Raw genomic sequence first — 25,168 nt, 5'->3', positions numbered from 1 at the left:
GTCATACTTTTTCTCGTCAGCATCACTCAGCTTCAACCCTCTCAATACATTATCGGCTTCATCCCCCATACAATGTATCAGAATGTTAACCTGATTCTCCTTGGAGTTCATGGTCAAATTGCTCGCTTGCCAAAACCTCTCGAACCTCTGGATTGCTTTTGTCCATTCGAGTGGTTTGCTGAAATCGAAAGGCTCCGGTGGCTAGATGTTGAATGTAGCAGTGGGTGCGCTAGCCGCCATGCTCACTTTGCTGCACTTTAACTTTTTCGTCACGTTGTTCGCTCATCATAACATCCACCAATATCTCTCCCTCCATTTCTGTCGCCGTGGACCGTCTTTTGTTGTGCCTTCCACTGCATGAAAAGTGAGATTTTCGTCAATATGCGGCACTGTAGATTGTCGTTGAACTTCAGGTTAGCGGCAGTTTACGGCAATTTGCAGGCTTCGCCGAAAACTCCCGTAAATTGTCAGAAATTGACGTGGACTTTCTTAGGCAGTGTTCCCCCCATGCCTCCCCCCCATGGAATTCTAGGGGAGGCTTTACCATGTAAATGAACATGCTGTGAGCTATACAAATGCAAATCAGGGTTGCAGGGGGGGGTTTACTCCATTTTTCTAAAAGGTAAGAAAATCTCTGATACAAAGAGATAAGGCTCAGTATAGACTCTTACATTTTAGCTTGAATTGATTTATTTAATTAAAGTATAGAGACCAAAACAGATCTTTAGCTGACAGAGCAATACATTTGGAGCAGTAATTATTTAAAAAAAATATTGCATTTAAGATAAAAAATAAAATGTTGTCTGTCAATATGCTCAATTCACAATTACTTAAGTGGAAAAGTTTCAAGAAATTAGTCTGAGATGATTCACTTTATAACATGGCGCATTATCCTGTTGGAAGTAGCCATCAGAAGATTGGTACACTGTGGTCATAAGGTCCGGCCAGGTCAAGATCCGCAATTGCAATCGCACCAAACAGGAAAAAGAACATCGACAAATTCCGGTTTGTCAAATTAAAATATAGCAGCAACAGATCGGTGACTAGAAATTATAGCACAATTCTTATGTAAAAAAAAAAATCTAACACCGTTTATTTAAATGATTGGATCAAACTATTGGTTATTCACCAACGAGGAAGCAGATTTCTCATCTCCATCAAAATATTTATTTCATACCGAGGGACTTAAACTTTAATCAAATCCATTCAAAAGAAACTTCTTATTACAGGAATGAAAAGAGATGCTGAGTTTGGGAGTAGAAAACAAGTTCATTCAAAAAAAGCAGTTTTGAATTATCCTTATCCCCGTTACAAAAATATATATATATATTTGGGCAGAAACTGAACATATGCTGGATGATGGTGGGATTTTTTTAATATGCCATATTAAATTAAGCGCTCACAGGGTTCATACAGGAATGAGTGACTCTAATTTAATGCTATTAGAAATTATTGTAATGCCATCAACAAGAACCATGTACACAAGTTATTAGTGTACATGAAATATGAAGGAGCTGTAAGCAGAGTTCCATGACTCCTGTATGTATGTAAACACACACACACATATATGGGTATATATATATCCTCTAGCTTTTTCTCCGCCAGCAGCGATATAATATATCTGACGTAATTGTTTTTATAAGCATTTTTTATTAAAGAATTATAAATACTTTGATAAACATATTTAAATAATTTTAGTGCCAATTAAGGCCTTGATTTAAAAAAAAAATGAATGAATTTTTAATTATTTTTATTGATCCGCGGAAACCCTGGTTCGTCTCACGCATGCTCTCTACAGCGGAGGATGTATGCAATATGCTTTTCAAATAAAAAACAAAATCCTACTTTAAATATCAAAATGTATGGTTACCTGCTGGAACAAGTGAAAGTAGTGAGATATTTAGGTGTGTGGATGGACTATAAATTAAGTTTTGGAGTTCATATTCAGAAATTAATAGAAAAATGCAAAAAAGGAATAAATGTGTTAAGATGCTTGTCAGGAGCTGATTGGGGAGCAAGCTGTCAGTCTTTGAAGAGAATTTATTATGCAGTGATTAGGTCAAACATAGATTATGTTCAGATTATGTTCATAATCTCTATGAAGACCACACAGTCCGACGACTTCACTTTCATCTGCATTAAAAAGGAGCAAACCAAAACGCAAATTCATACTGGATAAATACAAAATATAGTGATAGCCTCCGATATTGGTGGTTGCTTCTCTTTACTGAATTTCAACCGTAGAATCAGAATCCAATTCCACATTATTCATTATGTTTGTGTACAAATAATCGTCTTTGACTTTAATGTCAGTGTTCAGAAACTGTAAAAGGAGTTAAAAACTTGAGAGTACATTTGTATGTACAAGCAAAATGTATTCATTAATATATTTCTAAAGACAAATTAAAGTAGTGCAAACATACATAATATTACATTCATTCTCTTCAGTCATTCAGTCTTTATGGCCAATGAATATATTCACTCAATTAATTTAAGCACTCAATACCGGTCCACCAGGATGCTTCATTATATTCCTCCGCATCAGGAGCAGCAGCTTGTCTCTGCTACTTTTGGAAACTAGAGAAGGAACCAGACCCCCATTTATGATCATAGTTCTCCCCTGAGTTAAATTACTGCTGAAGGAGGAATTATGGAGAAAACACCACAGGAATGCACATACTCACTCATCCATCACACAGGATTTATGTTGCTCCTCCTTTTTGTAAGGGTCTTACCAATTAAATTATCAAAGGTCTCCAGTAATTCTGAAATTTCATTCAATATGAAGTAATGTCTGCCTCCTGTTCCTGTAGTGAGGAGTTGCAGGTCTTCATTAAAGATCTCAGTCCCAATGTCAAAGACATAGATGTCTGAAAAGTGGTAACAGGTTAGTGTTTCACTAACATTTCAAAATGCAGAGGATTTGCAGAGTATTCCTAAGCTTAAAAATTTTGTAAGTTTTAAATTTCGCATTACAACTGAAACAAACTTCATTGGTATTTTCGATAACAACACAACACATTGACTATTGTGAAATTGTAGAAAGAATTACATTGTTTTTACCTTGCTGCACTTACAGCTCCAGGTAATTTCAAAATGTTTAAGATAAAATACTAAGCAGGAAACTTACCAAGATATTCGTCTCTTGATCTAGCTGAATCGTGTTGATTCATGTAAACCATGTTCTTTATTCTAGCAACAGTAGGTTCAGGAGAACCACCGATGGTGTAGCCACCTGGAGAAATAGGCTTTTACTTGTAAGACAGATTAAAAAAAATAATAAAATAAAATTTATTGCTATTCCTAGAAAATTGTGAAAAACTAAACATACTTTTTCATACAGTAACTTTGTTCAGTAAAAACCTTGGTACCCCTGCCCCCCTCGAAAAACCACCACCCATCCAACTATTCAAACCTATGTATACAATAATTATAACCACTTTTTAGAAGTGTTTTAAGTATGACATCTTGTTTTTCTCAGCTAGACAAAAAAAAAGAAATAAAAATGAGTAAGACCAAAGAGGAAGCCTCCTTATGATCAAGCACAACAAATGGATGCTGATCTCAGTAAGGCAGAAAGTTTCCAGAAATTATTATGCCAGCCTTAAGGTATCATAGGTTTCAATACCAGTAGTGCTGCTGATAAATTATGAAACAAGCTCATTACCATCTGTGAAAAAGATCAGGACATGCCGATGATCTTTGAATCGCTCTTCTCCAACTCGTTCCTTTATAAAACCCATTTGAACCTCAAATGTTTTGAAGGCCAGGTTCAGATCAGTTCCAGTGTTCTTGTCTTAAAAAAAAAAAAAAAACATAGGAACACAATGTTAAACCAGAAACGACAGTCTTGCTATAGTAAAAAAGATGACATAGTACTTGTGTTAGACTTACTTCCTACTGTAAAGTTTTTCAGGTTTTCTATAACTGAATTTAGTTTTATTGTGTTGTAAAAATCAAGAATGTTGACCACCCTGTAAATGTCAGACGAGAAGAAGATGATATCGTAGTTTGGTGACACACTGAAGGAGGAGATCTGTAGAAACAAATCAGTTTGGTTCTTCTATACATTTCTGATACACCTTCATGAGCACAGGTTAGCTTGAATGGTTTCCATGACATGCTTTGTTAAACCAGTGTGGCTGTTTTTTTTCATTCCTTATGGTTGTTATTGTGTAAAGAAAATGATCTATGTATGAGCAGGGCCATTTCTTTGACAATGAGCCAAGAGCCTCAAGCCAAGAAACATCAGTGATTCATAATTCATAATTAAATTTACCTCTAATGGGCAGCAGTTTTGGAAGCCAAATTGGACGGAGTACTGTATGGCAAATGAGTCTGTTAGTGTACGGACACTGAATAAAAGCTTCATGCATAATGAGACCTAACTGTCTAACAAGCCCATACACACAGTGGGTTTACCGAAAACAAAGTGCTCTTTTTTATATGTACAAACAGACTCCTCTGACCTCTAGTAGTTCTTTATATTGTACTGTATAGTAGTCCTTTCATTCATTGATTAGATGTCCAGATTAACAGCACTAACTGCTACCTTTCTAAAGAGCTTTAAGAACTCAGTAACTTCATTGCAAACATCTGTCAACACTCTTTTCTCCTTTTTCATGTTTTTCCTTCCTGTTCTACTTATATTGCAATGTCCATATAATCTGTAATACTCCCTGCCTAATCATAGTAAAGCTATTTATATGCATAAATCAAGCGGAAAACTATGGTGATAGCAGTACTGCTCTAGCCTGGGTGCCATTCCAAACTTAGTCCTGCCCACAACGTTTGAGGTCGGGAAGTTCAGTCTGGCATTGCTCAATAGTAGCGCGAGTATGCTCGCACAATATCTGGCGGGCCAATCAAATTGTCAGGGCGGGCTTTATACGATGAGGGACAGATGATCAACAACAACTATGCGTCGCTTAACATACGTCACGCACTCCGTTGCTCTTATTTGTTTTAGGTCTATCCAATTGAGTGCAGAGGCATTTTTTTTTCTGGTTCGTTAATAATTGTCCTTTTCTTTGAGGTTTTGCTAATTCAGAGCAGCTGGAGGTGGAAGCCAGGAACAAACCACTTTCCCAAAGAACTGAGGGGTGGGGGATTTTGTTTAAGTTGACCTTAGTTATTTTGTAATCTTAATATTCACTTATTATTTGTGCTAAGTTAAAGAGCTGTTTTATTTGTTTACTATGTTAGTTTTGCATGTTTTTTTTTTTTAGGGGGGCCACATGCCGAAGGCATGGCCCACCTATTACTATTGCACATATTTATTCCGCGTATTATTATTATAGCTTATAGTTCTCCTCGTCCCCTAAAACTTCGGCGCGTAACTAGTCCCGCACGGTTTGTCGGATCGGGCCCAGAGTTGGCACACGCGTCGGGACCAATGGTGCGATGCGTGCTTGTATAAAACTTTCTCATTAGTCCGAAGGTTCGCGAATTATTAGCGAAAACGTCGCAAAAAAATCCCATAGGAAATGAATGGGGAGAGGTAAAAAAAAGCATAAAAAACAGCGCTTCACTGTGTCGGCATACATTCACTTAGAAAAACAGTTTAAAGCTCAGTTTGTAGATAAATCCTTCCTCTGCATAAAACTGAAGACGGCATGTTGATAACTGCTACGGTTTTTGTATAATCAGACCTCAAGCGCCACAAAGTTTTAGCAAAATCCACCCTTCTAGAGTGGAGAGACTGAAAAGCTAGAGTGTGAGGCAGCCGTTTTTTTAAGACCCAAAAACATTTTAAACTCGCCCTCACGGCCACATATTTATAGCTAGGGTCACCATTTTTGGTCAGTTTGTAGACTGAAACCTCTGGACCCGCACAATGTCTTCGGAATTACGGTAGGATTAATACTTTTCCTTAAAAACCCTCCAGACCGACCTAAAGTTGATCAAAATCAGAGCCGTTTTTCATTGGTTTTGGAGCAGAAGAGGGGAGAAAAACGATTGACAGTATGTGTTTTAAACTCGTCATAAATATTGTTCTGAAAGACACACATACACCAAAGTTGGCATAGTTGGAGTTGAAGGATTGCTGACGCTCACGGTGAAGAAATTTTCTGAATAACTCATACGGTTTTTGCTCAGCAGTCGTTTGTTCGGAGGACATTTTAAGCACCAGAAAGCTGGGTGACTGACCTGCTGCAGCTAGCTCAGTTAGAAGCTAAGGACTGAGGACCCGTTTTTCTTATTCTTTCTCTTCCCATTCAGGTTGTAGATGACCTATAGCCATGAAAGTTACTCCAATTGAAGACAAGATATAGCTGTCGCTTAGATAAAAAGAATTTTTCAGATACCTTTTACGGTTTTTACTCAGCAGTCGTTTGTTTGGAGGGGTGCTATAGCAGCTTAAAGGTGACAGAGTGTGGTGCTGCAGTTTAAACAAAGGGAGGAGCAGGTGGGATCAGCCATTTTGTTTGTGCTTCGTTTTGGGTTGTGAAAGACCTACAGACATGAAGGTTACCCCAGTCTGAGACAAAGGATAGATGTTTCTTACACTGAAAGAATTTTTCTAATACCTTTTACGGTTTTTGCTCAGCAGTCGTTTGTTTGGAGGGGGAGCACCTGGAAGCTAGCTAACAGTTAGCTTCTGCATCAGCCTGCCTGAGGGCAGCTGCTGACATCTTACTGTGAGGAGGCCGTTTTTTTAAGATAAAAGATTTTGTTCTTGCCTCACGGCCACATATTTGGAGCTACAGTCACCATTTTTGGTCAGTTTGTAGACTGAAATCTCTGGACTCACACAGTGTCTTCAGAATTACGGTAGGATTAATACTTTTCCTTAAAAACGCTCCAGACCGACCTAAAGTCGATGAAAATCAGAGCCGTTTTTCATTGGTTTTGGAGCAGAAGAGGGGAGAAAAACGAACACCACTATGTGTTTTCAACTCGTCATAAATATTTTTCTGAATGACACACATACACCAAAGTTGGCATAGTTGGAGTCGAAGGATTGCTGATGCTCACGGTGAAGAAATTCTTTGAATAACTCATACGGTTTTTGCTCAGCAGTCGTTTGTTCGGAGCTGTTCCTCCCATTCAAAAAAGCCTGAGAGCTAAGGAACGATAGTGCTGCGCTTTTCTCTCTGTCACTGACAGGCTCGTTAAGCGTTGTCAAGGTTACCGTGCTTCAAACAGATTTTACCTCTGCTGTTTTAAACAGCACATATTAATCTAATGGAGGGTGAAAGCACTGATTTAACATTGGGAAATGGATACTATATGACTGATGTCCATGACACTTCCCTTGCCACTCAACACTGATAGACTTTCAAAATAAGACTCCAGGGACCCTACAAAATAAAAGCCTCTATATTTTTTACATATATTTATTGCCCTATATGGCTCAACATTATGACCCAAACACAACCCCATTTTAGAGAATAGACTCTAGGAGACTGTTTAAAACACACCCTAAGGCAAATTTCAAAATAAAAGCCTCCCATTTCCGCTTCATCTACTGCCCTAATAACATGGAAAAAAGAGTGATTTAACGATTGGAAAGTCATCAACTATGATTGCTGGGTCTGAACATTTTCTCTAAACACAACTCTGTTGGACTTTCAAAATAAGACTCCAGGGACCCTACAAAATAAAAGCCTCTAGATTATACTAATGCAATAATTGATGCAAATGGCTCAACATTATGACCCAAACTCTTCCAGGTTGTTTTTATTAGACTCTAGTGACCTTTTCAAAACACACCCCAGAGAAAATTTCACAATAAAAGTCTCCCATTTACTCTGTAATACAGCAGCTATTCACCTAATAACATGGAAAACCAGTGATTTAACATTTGGAAATGGATTCTATATCACTGCTGGGCATGACCCATCTTTTGATGCACATCCATGATAGACTTTCAAAATAACACTACAGGGACTCTACAGAATAAAAGCCTCTTCCTTATACACACTCATACATTCTGGCATATTGCTCATAGCCATTTGTAATTTCATCACTGCAATGGCTCTGAGCATGCGGGCGGAGCCCGCCATTGGTGATTTCATCACTGCAATGGCTCTTAGAAGGCGGGCGAAGCCCGCCAATGGTGATTTCATCACTGCAATGGCTCTTAGCAGGCGGGCGGAGCCCGCCATTGGTGATTTTTTTCATCGCTGCAAGGGCTCCTAGCAGGCGGGCAGAGCCCGCCAACTGCGCTTTACCCACTGCGGTTCAATATGGACAAACCATATTACCCTTGTGCATCATACGCTGTGCACGTCTATTTCCCAGATTTCAGCACAAGTGGCACACAGCTCTCTTTGCCCATGACCTAGCCCTCTTTCCTTCCCTCAGCAGCCCTCAAAGGCGTAAGCAGTTGGTCTGGGGAGCCCCAATGTCACTTGCCAGGGCCGTATTGGCCCAGTTACCCAGACGGGCAGTAGGTGGCCCCCCTCAAAATTTCTTTAGAAATTTTCTAGTTTTATTTGTTGCTTCTCTGTGATATTGTGCCTCCCTCATGGGGCAACTTTAGGTTACTCCACCCCTATTTAAGCAGCCTCTATTCTTTATTAGTAGGTCAGTTTTTATTTAAGTTAGTTACTGTTCAGTTGACCTCAGTTGAGTTTGGCTCAAATTAATGGTATTTAATATTGAAGTTATTTTCTATTGCTGTCTGAGCCTTTGTTAACTATTTTTTGACATTATTAAATCAAAGTTTGTTTCCAATTTTTGACAACCTTTTGTGCTTATTTATGTTTAGTCCCTCACACCCACCACTATATACTTATGTGTGTCTCACCTTTTTAATCAGAGTAATAACAGCATCTCTTGACTGATTAAAATGAGTTTTGTTGGTACTCTCAGAAATGTCGATAGCAATTGAGAGTCCCATTTTTGGAAATCCTGATTGATCTCCCTTCTTGGATATCATCTGTAAAACAAGAGATTTTAATGAGTAAGTCATTAGCATTATTTCCACGCTTGTATTCTCGTTTTACATGAACAGTTAGTTGTTACTAGGAAGTATCAAAAGTATTTAGGAACTTACTGAGGGACTGACTGATGGTTAGGATCTTTTTGATGGCACTTCCAAATACTTCTGAAACCTCTTTTGGGGTGTCATATGTGTGCTTGACTGAAAGAGGTAGAAGCAAAACACAAGATATACTTTAGTGATTCAGTCAAGAGATCCATTACAGAGGTTTCCACTTGCAAATGGAGTTAATGAGACATTTGTGATCTTTTAAGTTTTATTGCGTGATTCAAAAACAGAAGCAGTAAAAACAAAAAATCTAATGTTTGCCTGGTATTTCCAAAATATTATTTTTTTCATTTTATCAGCTCTGTTCTAAATTAAATTATAAATCTGTCACAGTGGTGGTATTAGATGCATGTGAGATTCTGAAAAGTTAATGTTAGAAGAGGTCAGAGTACAGATCAAGGGACAATATCATGATATTTGTTTACAAAACCATACCTCTTAAACTTTTTTTGCTGTCACAACTGTAAATATTTGAATTTAACTGTCAGAGACTTACTATAGTGCAGAGACAGGCAGAATGATCAAAGGGACAAACCAGAGTACGGGAGCCAGAGCCAGAGTCAGAGCCAGGTGATCCGAGATCCTTGAGATCTTTGAAGGTTTTACATGAAACATTGGTTGGATTCCCATGGTTCTAGGGAGATGAAGACAGATGGTAATCGGGTTCACCGTCATAGAGTTAGGGAATGGGTTGATGAAGTGAGGTGCCAGTATTCCCGGGTAGAGAGCCAGACCTTTTGACACACTTGGTACTGTGTTTCCGGTAGACAATAGGGATTTGCAGCTTTTGACTGGGCTGCAACTGTTTTGAACATGGTCTTTCTGGCTCTCCGCCATACTTGCTGGCACCCCACTGAGGTCATATGGGCTGACAGAACTTTGGCCCTTCTTTTTCTGGATGGTTAACACCGGTAGCCGAAATCCAAAGACCAAATAAAAAGGGGAGAGACCAGTGGTGCTGGATTGCAGACCACTTGGTGGGATCCGACTCACAAATGGTGCAGAATGTGGTTTCAATGTCTTGGTTAGCCCTCTTGGTCTAGCCATCAGCTTGGGGATAAAATCCAGAGGACAGGCTGACAGAAATCCCCTGTGAAGAGCATAACTCCCTCAAATATTTAGTAACAAATTGGGGACCATAGGTAGTCCAGTGATGACATCCATCATGATATGGAACCAAAGTTGAGAGGGTACAGGCAGTGGGCGAAGATGTCCAGCGGGAGGTCTCCTTCAGGACTTAGCAGTTTGCATTGATTACATGCTGCCAACTGAGACTGAATGACTTGGATTGTTTTGTTGACTCCAGGATGACGGCCCAGAGCTCTGACAGAAATGAAGAATCTTTCCAATCAGGTGGTAAGGAACAAACAGAATATCCTTAGGGCAAGCCTCAGGGACATCTTGATTTTGAGTGGCATCTCTTACCCCCCTCTCCAGATCAACCATAGTCACAGCCAAAATTAATCGAATCAAGAAGGATCAACTCTCTGCCACCACTGGTGTACTCCTTCAAGGTCTCAAACATCCTGAAGAGAGCATTGGGTTTCACATTCTTAGTCCTGGGTCTGTAAGACAGGGAGAAGTTAAACCTTCCAAAGAGCAGGGACCATCTAGCTTGACAAGATTAATGCGCTTGTAAGATTGGAGGTACACAAGGTTCTTGTGATCACTTTAGAGAATAAATTGTTCTTTAGCCCCCTCCAGCCAGTCTCTCAATTCCTCAGGGCTAATTGAAAAGCCAAAAGTTCTATAAACTATCTCTCTGGATGCAGTGACTGAAGAACAGGAGCCAAGAAAAACATCAATTTCACTTTGCAGAAACCCTTCTTTGCTTGGACGTTCCAGAGAAACTTAGTCTTGATTATGTGATAACATGTAAGGTAGTGGTGGTTTCCATTGGATGTGCTGAAAACAGTTTCCCACTTATCTCCTTCTCTAATGCTAACTAAATGGTTTGCATTGTGGAGGTCAAGTTTAGTGAAGATCTTTGCTCCTTGGATCTGATCAAAAGCTGAGTCAATAAGCAGCAGGGGAAAACATTTTTTTTGTTGTTTTATCATTTAGTCCCTTGTAATCAATGTAGGGGCGTTGAAGTCCGTCCTTCTTCTTAACAAAAAAGAAACCGGCTCCAGTAGGAGAAGAAAAATACCAAATAATACCAGCCTTGAGTGAACATTCAATATAGGCCTTCATGGCCTGAGCTTTGGGCAATGAGAGAGAGTACAGTCTGCCCCCAGGAGATGCCATTCCAGAAGATGCCATTCCAGGAAGAAAATCCATGAGACAGTCAAAAGGATAATGAAGAGGTAAGTTGGTGGCCATGGCTTTATTGAACACCTTTCTCAAATAATGGTACTCGGGTGGAACTTTAGACATTTTGGGGTAAATCTCCTCTTTAACTTTCTTAGAATCTGATGAGGATAAGCTGGGGATACACAGTTCTCTGAACATGTGGAAGCCCAATTCATTTCTAGCTTCTGCCAATCAATCTGAGGGTTATGTTTCTTAAGCCAAGTAATTCCCAAGACATCTGGCACATGAGACGACTGGATATTCATGAAGGATATCTTCTTGTTATGATTACCTCCAATAGTAAGGCTAATTTCCACGACCACCAAGTGTTTGTTTAGGGGGTATCCAGCAAAAGCAGGAATCTCGTGAGAGCAAGTTCCAGGTAAAAGTTGAATGCCCAGTCTCTTGGCAAACAGTTCATCCATTAACTCTGTGTCTGCTCCGATGTCAATAAAAGCAAAGATTTTGTGATAAACAGACCTTGTTGAAAGATAAACAGGAAAGTCAGGGAGGGATAAGTGGACATCTTAGTTCAGCTCAGTAGAGTTCACCCCTCCTATACAGAGCCTTACGTTTTTACTGGACAGGTTGACACTCTGCCCCTTACTATCACAGTAGAGGCATACATTCAACTGATGTCTGCGTTCATTCCTCCTTAGACATTCTTGTTTTTCCTCAGCTGCATGGGTTCAGGGGTGGATTCTCTTCCTACATGCGTCTACATGCGTTTTTTTTTTTTTTGAGTTCCTCTTTGGTCAAAATCTGGTCAAAACCCAACAATGAGATCGCACCAAACAGGAAGTTAAATGCACAAAGGATCCGGTAGATTTCCAAATAAAACACATCCGATCTTAACCCATGATCCTTTTTTTAACTAGATTAATTAGTTTCTCCCGTTTGCCACGACGTAATGCATTGATCTGAAAATCAACCTCAGACGCAACGCACGCAGTGGCGAGGGTTTGATCCGTCAGATGGAGTTAAATCACAAAGAATTCAATGTTGAATCGGGGCGGCAGCTAAATGCTAGGCGATGGGTAGCAGCCAAAACGTTGCAATTTCACATAATCCTGACGAGATCCGAAAACCCGCAGCAAAAACTAGCAAGCGGGTGATTATGTATGTTCACTAAGTAAATATTATGTAAATAAACCCTACACTTCTCGCTATAAATGTAATCAAAACCCATTTAAATGCAGAAACTGATTGAAATTATTGATTTTCCCACTAAAAGTTAGAGAAATCTCAGCCATGTTTATACCAAAATGTTAGTTTCACATTATCTTGAAAAATCTTTGCAAGAAACGAACAAGCAAGTGAATATGTACATTCCCTGAGTAAATATTCTGGCAACAAACTATACATTTCTCACTAGAAATGTAATCAAAACTCATTTTAATGCAAAAACAAACTCAAGTTATTAATCTTTCCACAAAAAAAATGAGCGAATGTCGGCCATCTATATATATTTTTTTCTTCTCCCAGCTGGAATCTTGAAAGTCACGTGACTAGGACGTAAAACAATAGAAAGCGTATAGGCAGAAGAAACGTAACAGTACCCCAAAAAAACGGCCATTAATGTACCTCCACTACGTTTTGCAGTGTGGACCAACGTAGTGGGGGTACATTTTCCCATGAGACTGGGTTGAATTTTCCACGCTGCATGCTACTGTTGATCTGGCAATGGGTCCACCGTCCATCTTTGGCCAGATTATTCTGTAATGACCAGAAATGGAAGACCCAGAGTTCAACCAGAAATGACAGTTGATGTTTGAACAGTTTATTAAAATATGAAACTGCCAAGGGTCAGGAGAGATTCACCAGAGCCAGCAACCCAAACGTCTGGAAGGAGATTGGACAGTGAAGGAACTGGGCAGAAACACCGGCCAATGTTTCTAATGTTGAATTCTTGTTCACTAACCTTCTTGGAATCTGAGGCAAACCCTGAGAGTTTCTGAATAGGCCATTTGGCATGTGACATCACTGGTGAATCTATGGGGATTCTTGAATACATCCAGATTTGTTTGGAGGAATCCTTCTTTGTCACTTACTCATTGGTCAAGGGTAATGCACAGGATCAGATCCTTGAGAGCAGAGACAGGCAGAATGATCAAGGGGACAAACCAGGTTACTGAATCCAGGAGTCGCTCCAGAGTCAGAACCAGGGGATCCGAGATCCAGAGACCATCCAAAGGAAATCTGAGAGTGGGGTCAGAGACAGAGCCAGGTGATCTGAAAACCAGACAATCCAGGGGAGAATCCGGGAGCGAGGTTAGGGTTCAGAAATCAGGTAAAAGATCCAAAAACATACTTAGATAGATCCGATAGGGTTCAGGCATGCTCAGAGAATCAGTAGGCAGAATCAGATCAGAATCAGGCAGGCAGACAATCAGGCAGGCAGACAGATAACAGAAATGCTGAATTAAACTTACCAATGGCTCATAATAATCTGGCACTACAATGTGTGCAGATTTATTAGGTAAATAAGTATTTAAACCACATCATCCTTTTCATACATGTTGTCCTACTCCAAGCTGTATAGGCTTGAAAGTCAACTACCAATTAAGGAAATCAGGTGGTGAGCATCTCTGTAATGAAAAGGGGTGTGGCCTAATGACATCAACACCCTATATAAGGTGTGCTTAACCTCTTGGACACTTGATCTTGTAGGGGCGAGTGCTGAGGACCCAAATTTGGGTCCTCATGTGTCTGACAGGTTAATTATTAGGCAACTTCGTTTTCTTTGGTAAAATGTGTCAGAAAAGAGATTTGACAGACTCTGAAAAGTCAGAGGGGTGCAGCAGTTTGAAAATTACCAAGCTTTTGAAGTAGGATCATTGCACAATCAAGCGGTTCATGGCAAATAGCCAACAGAGGCGCAAGAAGTGTGTTGAAAAAAGAAGATGTAAAATAACTCCCCATGAATTGAGAAGGATCATAAGCCAGGAAGCCATTAGCCACCAGTTGTGCCATATTTCAGAGCTGTAACATGTCTGGAGTGCACAAGGCACAAGGTGCTCAATACTCAGGGACCTGGCCAAGGCAAGGAAAGCCGAAAAAAGACCACCTTTGAACAAGACACACAAGACAAAACGTCAAGATTGGGCCAAGAAATATCTGAAGACTGATTTCTCCAAGGTGTTTTGTTCTGATTAAATGAGAGTGAGTCTTGATGGGTCAGATGGATGGGCACGAGGCTGGATCAACAAAGGGCAGCAAGTTACTTATCGACTCAGATGCCAGCAAGGTGGAGGTGGGGTACTGGTATGGGCTGATATCATCAAAGATGAGCTTGTGGGACCTTTTCGGGTTGATGATGGAGTCAAGATCAACTCCCAGACCTACCACCAGTTTATGGAAGACACCTTCTTGGTATAAGTGGTATAAGAAGAAGTCGCCATCATTCAAGAAAAACATGATATTCACACAGGACAATGCTCCGTCACACGCATCAAAATACACCACAGCGTGACTGGCCAGAAAAAGTCTAAAAGGAGAAAAAATAATCACATGACCCCCTTGTTCACCTGATCTGAATCCCATCGAGAACCTGTGGTCCTTAATGAAATGTGAGATCTACAGGGAGTGAAAACAGTACACCTCTCTGAACAGTGACTGGGAGGGTGTGGTGGCTGCAATGTGGATCGCAAACAGATCAAGACACTGACAGAATCTATGGATGGAAGGCTTTTGAGCGTCATGGTGAAGAAAGGTGGTTATATTGGTCACTGATTTTTTTGTTTTTGAATGTCGCAAATGTTTATTTCTGAATTTTGAGTTGTTATATTGGTTTACCTGGTGAAAATAAACAAGTGAGATGGGTATATATTTCTTTTTTATTATGTTGCCTAACAATTCTGCACAGTAATATTTACCTGAACACACAGACAACCTCATAAAATGGCCAAATCAAAAAAAACAAAACACATCAACTTCAAAAAATATGAAACTTTGATACAAAGGAGTATTTTGGGATGATTGAAAAAACAATTGTGGCCCAATAATAAAAATGATCCTCAGAAAAACAACTTGCCTAATAATTCTGCAAACAGTGTAGTGACAAGTCTGAAAGCTTGTTATATAGAGATGTGAGCAGGTGGAACTGAAGAAAAGGGGGAGAGCTGACAGGTGTGTTGGATGATGAATTAAAACAGCACTGGTGCCAACAATCTTGACAAGTTTAGGGAAAAGCTGTCGATAGTTCAAGTCATCCAAAGCTTTTCAATGAAGTTAAGTTTATTTATATAGTGCAAATTTACAACATGTCCTCTCAATAGTTTTTACAGAGACCAGATCATAAAGTCAGATTGGTTTGACGTTTTCTATCTAAGGAAAACGAGCTGAATACATTAACTCATTGCCTCGACAGGAATCCTCACACCGAGCATGCATGTAATGACAGTGGAGAGGAACACTCCCTTATAACAGGAAGAAACCTCCAGCACAACCAGGCTGATGAGACAGAAGGAGACATACAGATAGACGCAGAGATACAAAAGATTAGCCTTAAAGTAGACAGGATGTCTGCCTCACTGACAAGTCCTGGTAGTTGGTTTCATAGGAGATGAGCCTGATAGCTAAAAGATTTGCCTCCCATTCTACAATATTCCAGCCTTTAAAGTAACAAATGCATGAACTAGTTTCCTAACAACACCCCTGGACATGATATTCAAAATTTTTGCAATATTCCAAAAATAAAAAAAGGAAATTCTAGAAACCTGTTTGACATGAGATTTAAATGACAGGTCCTAATAAAAAATAACACCAATATTTTTTAATTCATTTCCTGAGATCAATTTAATACCTTCCAAATGAAGTTACTGACTAATCAGCTGCTTCTTCCTTATTTGAGGCTTAACAAAGCTAATAAATATGATCTCTTTAAACATTCTGAAAAATAGATTCTTAAACATATTAGCTATTTAACAGACATTTCACAACATTTCAATTTGTAAAATTCATAAACCCTATTGATTGGATTTTCTTCTACTTTTTAATTAAATGCTAGTTGAATGGAGGACAAACTACATATAGTAGTTTAGTGTATGGAGTCTCACTGAAAGTATTGTCATATATTCATTGCTTAAATGTTTCATGTATTATTAATATATGCTGCGGGTTTGTATTAGTACATCCCTTATTTAAGAAATATTAGATGTCTGAATTCTAAAGGCACCAAATTCACATATCACTTGTTCAGTCTTTATATACTATCAAGGTATCATCAAATCTTACAGTAACATGCTGGCTCTATTCCTGTCCACTGGCCGTTCTCCTGACACACTCTCGCCTTAGAGCCAATCAAAACCAGGTTGCCATTACAGCTGTATTTCACTCTATCGTCAATCCCAAACATGTTTCCCACTCTTGAGGCTCCAGGCGGTACTCCAGGATCAGGACAGGCATCTCCGGCTATGAAAAGAACATAAAATAAAATACTATGACCTCTATTATTTCCCAAAGTAGGCAATGAAGTGGATTTTTTTACTCAAAATTTGCAATAAAGAGATTAACCAAAATAACACACACCATATGTTTGATATTATTATGAATAAAATGTGATCAAATGCGTATTACATATATCATGTACTGTAATCAAATGATGTAATGTACTCACAAAACTTATGTACTTAGGTTTTGACACTTTATCACATCATCAAATCTTGCCCTGTTTAAAATACTTTTTGTAGATTTCAATGTGTCTGTTTGTCCCGTAAAAAAAAAAAAAACTTCATTACATATTAAAACACAGTCAAATAAAAAAGTAAAGTTGCTCAGGACTCACAATCGCGGCTGCAGATTGGAGTGGAGCCATTCCATTTCCCATTTGGTAAGCAAACCCGACTGGGCGAGCCTCTCATTGTGTATCCAGAGTAGCAATTATATGATGTTACATCGCCCACATAGTACTTTTCCTGACCAGGGAAGACGTTTCCATTTTCTAACACATTTGGGTCAGGGCATTCAACACCTTCAGGAAAGAAAGTCAGCTGTTATCTAGATGAGGAAGTCTTAGGTAAATTCTGAACCATCAAAAGCTGTGTGGCTTACGTTTGCATTTCTGCAGTTGGAACTTTCTGGGTGAGGGTCTCCAGGACCCATTAGGCAGGCAGATGCGAGTCAAAGCAGGGTCGGGATAGTAGCCATCCTGACAGTAGTAGATGAGTTGGCTGCCTGGCTCCAAATTCTTGGACAGCCTATATTCACCTCCCTCTATTTCCACACCTTTCAGAGTACAATCACAAAGAATCTCAACACCTAAAGAAAGAGACATAACATTAGGTTGCTTTTTTGGTACATGTTTGTTGTAAAAAATAAACAACAGAACTAAACAAAGAATATTCACCAGTCAGTTCTAAAATCATCTTTAGGTCAAGCCTGGTTGATTCCTGGAGAACCACCCTACCAGATTAACATTTTACAAGGATTTTTTTTTTAAATCATTCTGGTTAATATAATCCTAGTCTATTTACTCATCCCAGCTGCAGCCAATGGTCAAAAGTCCTATTTTTTTTTTTTACCTTTCATGAACCAAACATTTATCGTAATGATATGCCCAATTCAAATCAAATAAACAGATTACCACACTTACCATAACACAGGGCAGCTCCCCATCAGCTGCAACCGTTTGTGACAACAAACTTCCAGTTCTTCCTTGTCTGTTCTAAAAGTGGTGGGCTCTGCTTCTCATCTATATGTTAACAGCTGCCAACCAGCTAGCTAGCAGCCTTTTCTGTGCACAACATGCTCACCTGCTCTTTTCGACTACAATATCAACAGACAATATTTCCCTCCTCATTCATTAAAACGGTAAAAGGCGTACCAAAGGCGTAACGACACAACAATAGGCCCGTAAGCAACGTTATCTGGGTGGGCCCCATATGAAGTACAACCCGCCACCCCCCCCCCCCCTGCTTAAGTACCTCATTTTGGTATCCATTGTCACTAACAAATTGTAAGTAATGGTTATGGTTTTGATCTACGCTTTGGATTACCCATAATTCAAAGTATTACTGTAAAAAATAAAATACATCGTTCTTTTAAGATCTTTATTTCAGTTTGAAACATATAATAGGAGTGTATTTTTTACCAACCGTCTAATGAACTATACACAGTTATTAACATAGTAATTAAAAGTACCACTGTCAGCTTTGCTATCGGTGTCCTGCTTAAACGGCTCACCAACCTGTTGAAATCTGGCACGTGTTGCGGTATAATATCGTCTGGGTTTAAGAGCAATTTTTAGCACCATCACATCTGCAAAGAGACGTCCCAGTCCTCAATTGCGTAGGGGGCTAAACAGGTGTCCGTGACGGGGCCCCTAAGAGCTTGGGGTCCCTAAGCAACTGCATACTCAGCTTACCGATAGTTACGGCATTGTTGGGGACATTTCTAATCTGGGACGTCTTGCCGAAAGGGGCAAAACCTTGTACAGTTTATGCCCAGTTTGCCCACCTTGAGTTAATTCTATCTCTGTTGAGTCATTTAATTTTTGGATTAAACTGAATACAGCATCTGAATCCTTTAGGGTATTCAAATTAACAGTGTGGTACTCACACTGTGTTTTTTTTGGCTAAATTCTACATCAATTCTTATTATTTTGATGATTACACTAAAGGAATATTATTAATCAGTCAAAGAAGGTTTTACCATTATTAAGATATGAGTTTTGATGTTATAGTATCTCAACTTAGAGGGAGTCACACAGTAAAAAGTTCCAGTTAGAATCCCAATAATTTGGTATCCTAATCATCTTTTGGTGTTAATGGATTTTTTAGTTCTGTATGGTTAAACTTTAAGTGAAACATTGTCCACAGCCTAGTGTTAATTTTAGCAGCCATTTTTAAATTTAGTTTTAGTCTTAGTCCAGTTTCAGCATCGTTTGTTAGTTTTTATCACATTTAGTCGACATCATCGCATTTTTATTTAGTCTAGTTTTAGTCGACTTAAGTCAGAGCATTTTAGTCTTTATTTTAGTCCAAGAAAACATAATTTTATTAGTTTAGTTTTAGTCAACAAAAACTGTCAACATTTTAGTCTAGTTTTAGTCAGGACATAATTTTAACCTTTTACTTTTTTGTCAGCAGATAACGTTTAAGATTTCCTAAAATTATTTCAACATTTTCTCTCATCATCTTTTCGATAAAAAAACACAATTTTAAGGAACACATGCAGACATGGAAGATGTTCTGACAATATTTGCATATTTATTTTGAACATTGTTAAGGTTCAAAGACACAAACACAAATGCTTGCATTAAAACAAATAAAACACACCTGGAAAAGGAAACAAATAAATAAAATAAAGTGTCTTATGAACTTTACACAAGTGCTGGCTGTTTAAAGCTAGTTCACATAGAATAATAAAATAAATAGATTTGAGGTCAATGTTGTTAAAAAAAAAAAAAATCCAACTGATAGAACAAAAGTGCTTTCCTTCCAGCTTTAGCTGGCCTGTCATTGTTTCTGGGTGGCTGGTAGGTTGTTGGTGGTGATGATGTACCTTTAATCTGGAACGGAAATTAATACAATGTCAGGATAGATGCACAGCATAACAGGAATTCCAAGTGTATAAGGAGCATATATGTCTCTTTTTTCCTTAACAAAAACTAAGTCTCTATAAAAACTACATTTGACCATCCATTTCAAAATCATACAAACAACCTAACTATCATTTTATGCAGGAATAAATTGCAGACATTTTTAGGTGTGCAAGCATTTTGGTTGTATTAATGTTGATACCAATTCAAATCAAATGTCCTTGTAATAGTAATATGCAGATAAACAGAGCAGCATTTTATGTCACCAACTAAAGACATCCCTGCAGTGGTTCCCCTAGCAATGACTATTTTGTGTATGAAAATCTAGGTTAAAGTTGCTCTGAATTATGTGTGGCATATTATTATTATTTTGTCTTATCCTGATAAATAGTTTCAGCTGGTTTTAGCATTTAGCATACATGTGTAGCTGCCGAGTTGTTCTGCGTTAACTATAGTTCACTTGCAGCTCCTAGATAACCTAAAACGTCTGTCTGCTTTAATCAAACTTGCAATTTAACTGAAACTATAGTTGCCCGGCCAGTATAACATATCTAAGTTAGCATAAATTTAACTTTACATACAATTCTATCAACAAGTGGCTACAGTCGCTACGTGCTAACAAGCTAACGTAACGTAGCCAACCTGGATACTAAATGCTATGAAAGTTAGCCAACATCAGTTAGTTTATCATTGGGACATTATAGCCGTTGATTTAATGTTACATGATAAACAACCACCACCAATCTTTCTGTTAACTTACCGTAATGTCTTTGTGGTGAACTGCGACGTGTCTCTTCAGGTTTGTTGTGTTTTTTCCAGCTATCATGTGGCCATATCCCTTCCCTTCCACTAAAATCAAGCATTTGGGTTTGTTCTCCACTTAAAAGCGAAAATGTGTCCATATAGCACGTCTCCTCTTTCTCCTGAGTCCCGGAGTAGGCTACCCTGTGCCGCCCGCTCCAGGTTTGAAAGTGGGTGTGTGGGAGCTGACGAGGAGGAGGCGGAGGAGGAGACGAGACAGGATTTGAAAAAACATAAAATAATAATATATCATTTTCGTCTCGTCTTTATTCGTGAACTAAAATGTCCATAGATTTTAGTCCAGTCTTTATTTACCGAACTGCATTTTCGTCTCGTCTTTAATAGTCCACGAAAATTATTTCTGATTTACTCCCAGTTATTGTTTATTAGTGGGGATTTTCGTCTCGTCTAGTTTTCGTTCGGTGAAAAATGTGCGTTGACGAAAATATTTTCGTTTAGTTTTCGTTAACGAAATTAACACTACCACAGCCTTTACATTAATAAAAAAACTTGAAAGATGTGTAGGTTAAAAAACATTGAAACAATTTGAAATATTCTTATTTTAAATTTACTTAGTTAGATATACTATTATCATGATAGTAATTATTACTATCATGAGTTAGTATTGTTAAATTCAAAATAGCTAAAACTGCTGCAGTCATATTGATTTACTGTATCAAGTACCTGTAGTCTTAAGAAAAAAATTGATGAATGCATCTTGGTTTAAGTTTTTCAACAGTAATATTTACCCATAGAAAATACAATAATTTAAAAAATATAGTGTCCTAAGTAACTTTGCATGTATAAAAAGGTTAGTGTTATGCCAATATGCCATGATCATACTTTTTGGACACTGGGAACCAGAACCCCTGACTGCAGAGCTGCAAAACTGGATGAAACTCAAGCTTTCCAAATGGACATGGAAAAAGGTTTGCAGGTCTGGCATGATTAGGGACAGAACAAGCAATGTGTCTTTTGATGATGCTAATCATATCACGTGTTTACTGCCGAGTAAAGACAACGCTAATTGATGCTAAAGAATGCACTGCATGCTACGCTATAATACTGGAATATGTGTTGAACTGTTGCTAAAGCTTTATTCACTAAGGATTTAAACACTGATATAACATTAGTGTTCATGTGTTCCTCAAATGCTCATTACATTTCCATTGCCAAGTATGACCAAGAGTCATTTAGTCGAATCCTGATGTCTATTCGCTGCTAGCTATTTCAAAGAGGGTAAAGAATCATTTAACTAAAGGTTTTTGGTTCTTGATTAAGCAAATCACTCAATAGAACATTATTTGGCCAAATAATGTTTTTCTCACCTCATGGATTTGCATTGTGAATTGGTCTGAAAACATTCCAATTTCTTTAAAATTAGTGAAAAGCTAATTTGATCATATCCCATATTCTTCCAGATAAACTTTGGTTTCAAACACAGAATCCATCTGAAACTGTAATATGTTTTTCGACCGTTTTCCCCTTCCTCTTTGTACATAGTAGTTAGTTTAGTTCAGTTGAGTTTTACTACCGTATTTTCACGACTATAAGGCGCACATAAACGTCTTTTTTTCCCCTCAAAACGTGCGGTGCGCCCTTTGGTGCGGTGCGCCCTATGTGTGTTGCAACTGCGACTTTTGAGACCACCTCATTGAGGAGATGATGAAAGAGTGGCTGAGCGAGGTGAATGTAAGGAGACCAGGTGGGTTTTTTTCCACTCATCACCACACCATCGCTGTTAATCTGACTCCATGCGTGCCCATCTCACAGCTGATGTGAAAAACATGGTGAAACAAATTAATGCTGTCCTCGCTGTGAACCGGACGCAGCAGGTGCAGCAGAAGCAGCGAGTCTACATGCAAAGTCAACGGTTGACGAGCGTATAGACGCAGCAAAAGGTCCCGCAGCGCGTTTTGAGCAGCAGGCGCAGCGCCGCGGGAGTGCGCCACCAACCCGCGGCTGCTGCTCGAGATGGAAAAATTGAAGTTTTGCTGCTGGAAGCGCCGCATCAACGAATCAGAGAAGCTGATCTGGGAGCTGACAGCGAGACAGACACATCGCTCTGATGACATATTAAAGCAAATGAAAGGGCTGGATGGATGAGGAGATGATGAAAGCGTGGCTGAGGCAGGTGTATGTGAGGAGACCAGATGTTTTTTTTCCACGCATCACCATCGCTTTTAATATGTGACTCCATGCGTGCCCATCTCACAGCTGATGTGAAAAACATGGTGAAAAAAAATAAACGCTGTGCTCGCCGTTATCCCGGGGGTCTGACAAAGGAACTTCCACCGCTCGACATCGGTGTGAAGCGGCCGTTCAAAGTAAGGCTGCGAGCGGCGTGGGAGCGATGGATGACAGACGGAGACCACAGTTTCAGGATAAGTGGAAGGCAGCGCCGGGCAAGTTACGCCACCGTTTGCGGATGGATTGTAGATGCTTGGACTAACGTGTCTGCTGGCTCTGTTGTTCAAGCTTTTGCAAAAGCCGGCATTATTTCTGAGGAGCCGCCCGGCACAGAAAGTGACTCTGACAGCGAAGAAGGGGAAATTGGCATGTCTGCTTTAACGCAGCTGTTTAATTCAGAAACAGAGGATGATGACTTTGATGGGTTTGATTAATACTTTGTAATAAATACATGAATAAAGCACAAACATACTCAGTTTTGCTCCCGCTCTATTTTTCTACCTGAAAACTTAATTCAACAGCAGCCTCTGGGCCGGGTCTCCTCCGGTTTCACCTCGGCGACTGGCAGGTGTTTTTTCATCTAAATAATCTAAATCTTTCAGCTATATTTGCTGTGATCAGTGGGAATAAAGTAGTTTTAATATGTTTTTAAGTGAGAAAGTCCACCTGAAAACTTAATAATTGCAGTCAGTTCATCCAGATTATCTATTTCTGTCGGAGGCGCTCAGACCCCCACATACCAGCGGTGCACCGACAGTAGAAATCCCTTCATCAGCAGCCTCTAGGCCGGGTAGCCTCCGGGTTCATTGCGGTGGCTGGCAGGTGTTTTTCATCTAAATAATTTAAACTGCAGGCACCAGGATACCGGTAATAAAAGCGAACATATTCCGTCGGCAGGTTTCAGGATTTTAAGTTAATTTAGGAGTGACAACAGCGCCCTGTCATCTCTCACGGCCAGCTCCCAGGTTTGATTAATACTTTGTAATAAATACATGAATAAAGCACAGTCATACTCAGTTTTGCCCCCCGCTGTATTTTTAAATACGCAGTAGAGGTATTTAAAGGTAGTAGAGGACATGTACCTGTATATAAAAAACGCGCCCTATAGTCCGGTGCGCCTTATGTGTGTGTTAAATACAGAAATGGGACACATAACTGAGACTGCGCCTTTTAGTACGGTGCGCCTTATGGTCGTGAAAATACGGTAGTCTTAGTTGAGAGTGTTAAACTGAAATACGTTTGACTTGGAGCTGAATGAATTTTGTTAATAAAATATTATATTTTGAACAGAAGTTGTGGTGAATTTATTCCATGTATGTGCAGAAATAACTGTTTGACCATGATTAGTGCTCGAATCACTCTTTCATTTATTGTTCTAACACACAGTTAGTAGGACTGTGTGTCATAAACACTATATAACAGCTGAAATAATATCTGATTAAATAAGATATTTTACCACCCCTACAGGGGAGGGCAATAAACATCTTAAAGTATCAGAAACATAAATTCCCAGCGGGCTGGGAATAGAATTTAACTATAGAATCACAACATTAGTATTTTTAAAAAAATCTGTCAAGGTTTCTAACATGCATTGAAATCCTTTCATCATCTCTGCAGCTTTTTTTTTGTAATTTATTTAATTAAAGAAGATTAACTTTTAGGCTTGGGGATGGTTGAACAGATATCCCTTAACTGTGCTAGTGAGATATCTGAAAATGTTCTACATTTAAAATCTGCAGTCTGTGTTAATCAGAAATGTCTTACCCAAACTGAGGAGATACAGAAGTGCAACTAGACAGCTCCATGTGCGAGAAGTCCCCATGTTTCAGACTAATGAAAGAACAGACTGGAAATGTAATAAAATAGCAGATGCATTTAATTTATTTCAGAGAAGTTGAAAAAGTTCAAAGTGGGGGAGTGGACTAAGATCAGCCTGTTACTCATTACATGTTTGAACAGTAAAAAGAAATCAATACTTTATGTTTGGTATCCTTAAACTTTTCAATCTGGAATATTTGGTTTAATGTTATATAAATATAATCTTAATGACTATGATTGGGTGAAACAGGAATATTTAGGAACTCCTGCTTATTTCCGCAGTATTGGTCTGTTAGTTTTTCTAAAGTAGGGCATAATTTATTCCTTTATTTAAGATATGGTTTTCCCATCTTGTGTACACCCAAGGTCACATGTTGGATAAAAACATTATCATTGTGAAGCAGATATTAAGCACAAACATTTGCCTTGTCAATTAATGATTGTTCAATTCAATTAAATTCAAGTGAGGACTTATCTTACTTAGGACCTGTATTGTAACCTTATTCTAGGAACCCTTTCAAAACCTTTTT

At 38.9% G+C, this 25,168-nt stretch overlaps 1 protein-coding gene across 1 annotated transcript; it reads right to left on the bottom strand.

Moving 5' to 3' along the window:
- Window positions 1-2,059: 2,059 nt before the first annotated feature.
- On the bottom strand, window positions 2,060-24,718 carry bfb (complement component bfb). Its single transcript, XM_038273958.1, is given in 12 exon segments — window positions 2,060-2,133; window positions 2,736-2,870; window positions 3,131-3,235; window positions 3,668-3,796; window positions 3,895-4,036; window positions 8,756-8,834; window positions 8,836-8,887; window positions 9,005-9,091; window positions 16,526-16,702; window positions 17,076-17,261; window positions 17,342-17,548; window positions 24,585-24,718. Coding segments are annotated over 12 exon segments (1,431 nt in total). The 5' UTR covers window positions 24,643-24,718.
- Window positions 24,719-25,168: the final 450 nt, after the last annotated feature.

This window comes from Cyprinodon tularosa, unplaced genomic scaffold, assembly GCF_016077235.1.
Source record: "Cyprinodon tularosa strain WSP-4 unplaced genomic scaffold, ASM1607723v1 ctg9, whole genome shotgun sequence".
Lineage (NCBI taxonomy): Eukaryota > Metazoa > Chordata > Actinopteri > Cyprinodontiformes > Cyprinodontidae > Cyprinodon > Cyprinodon tularosa.
Note: the sequence above shows the minus strand (reverse complement) of the source record. Positions and strands in the feature narration are given on the sequence as shown.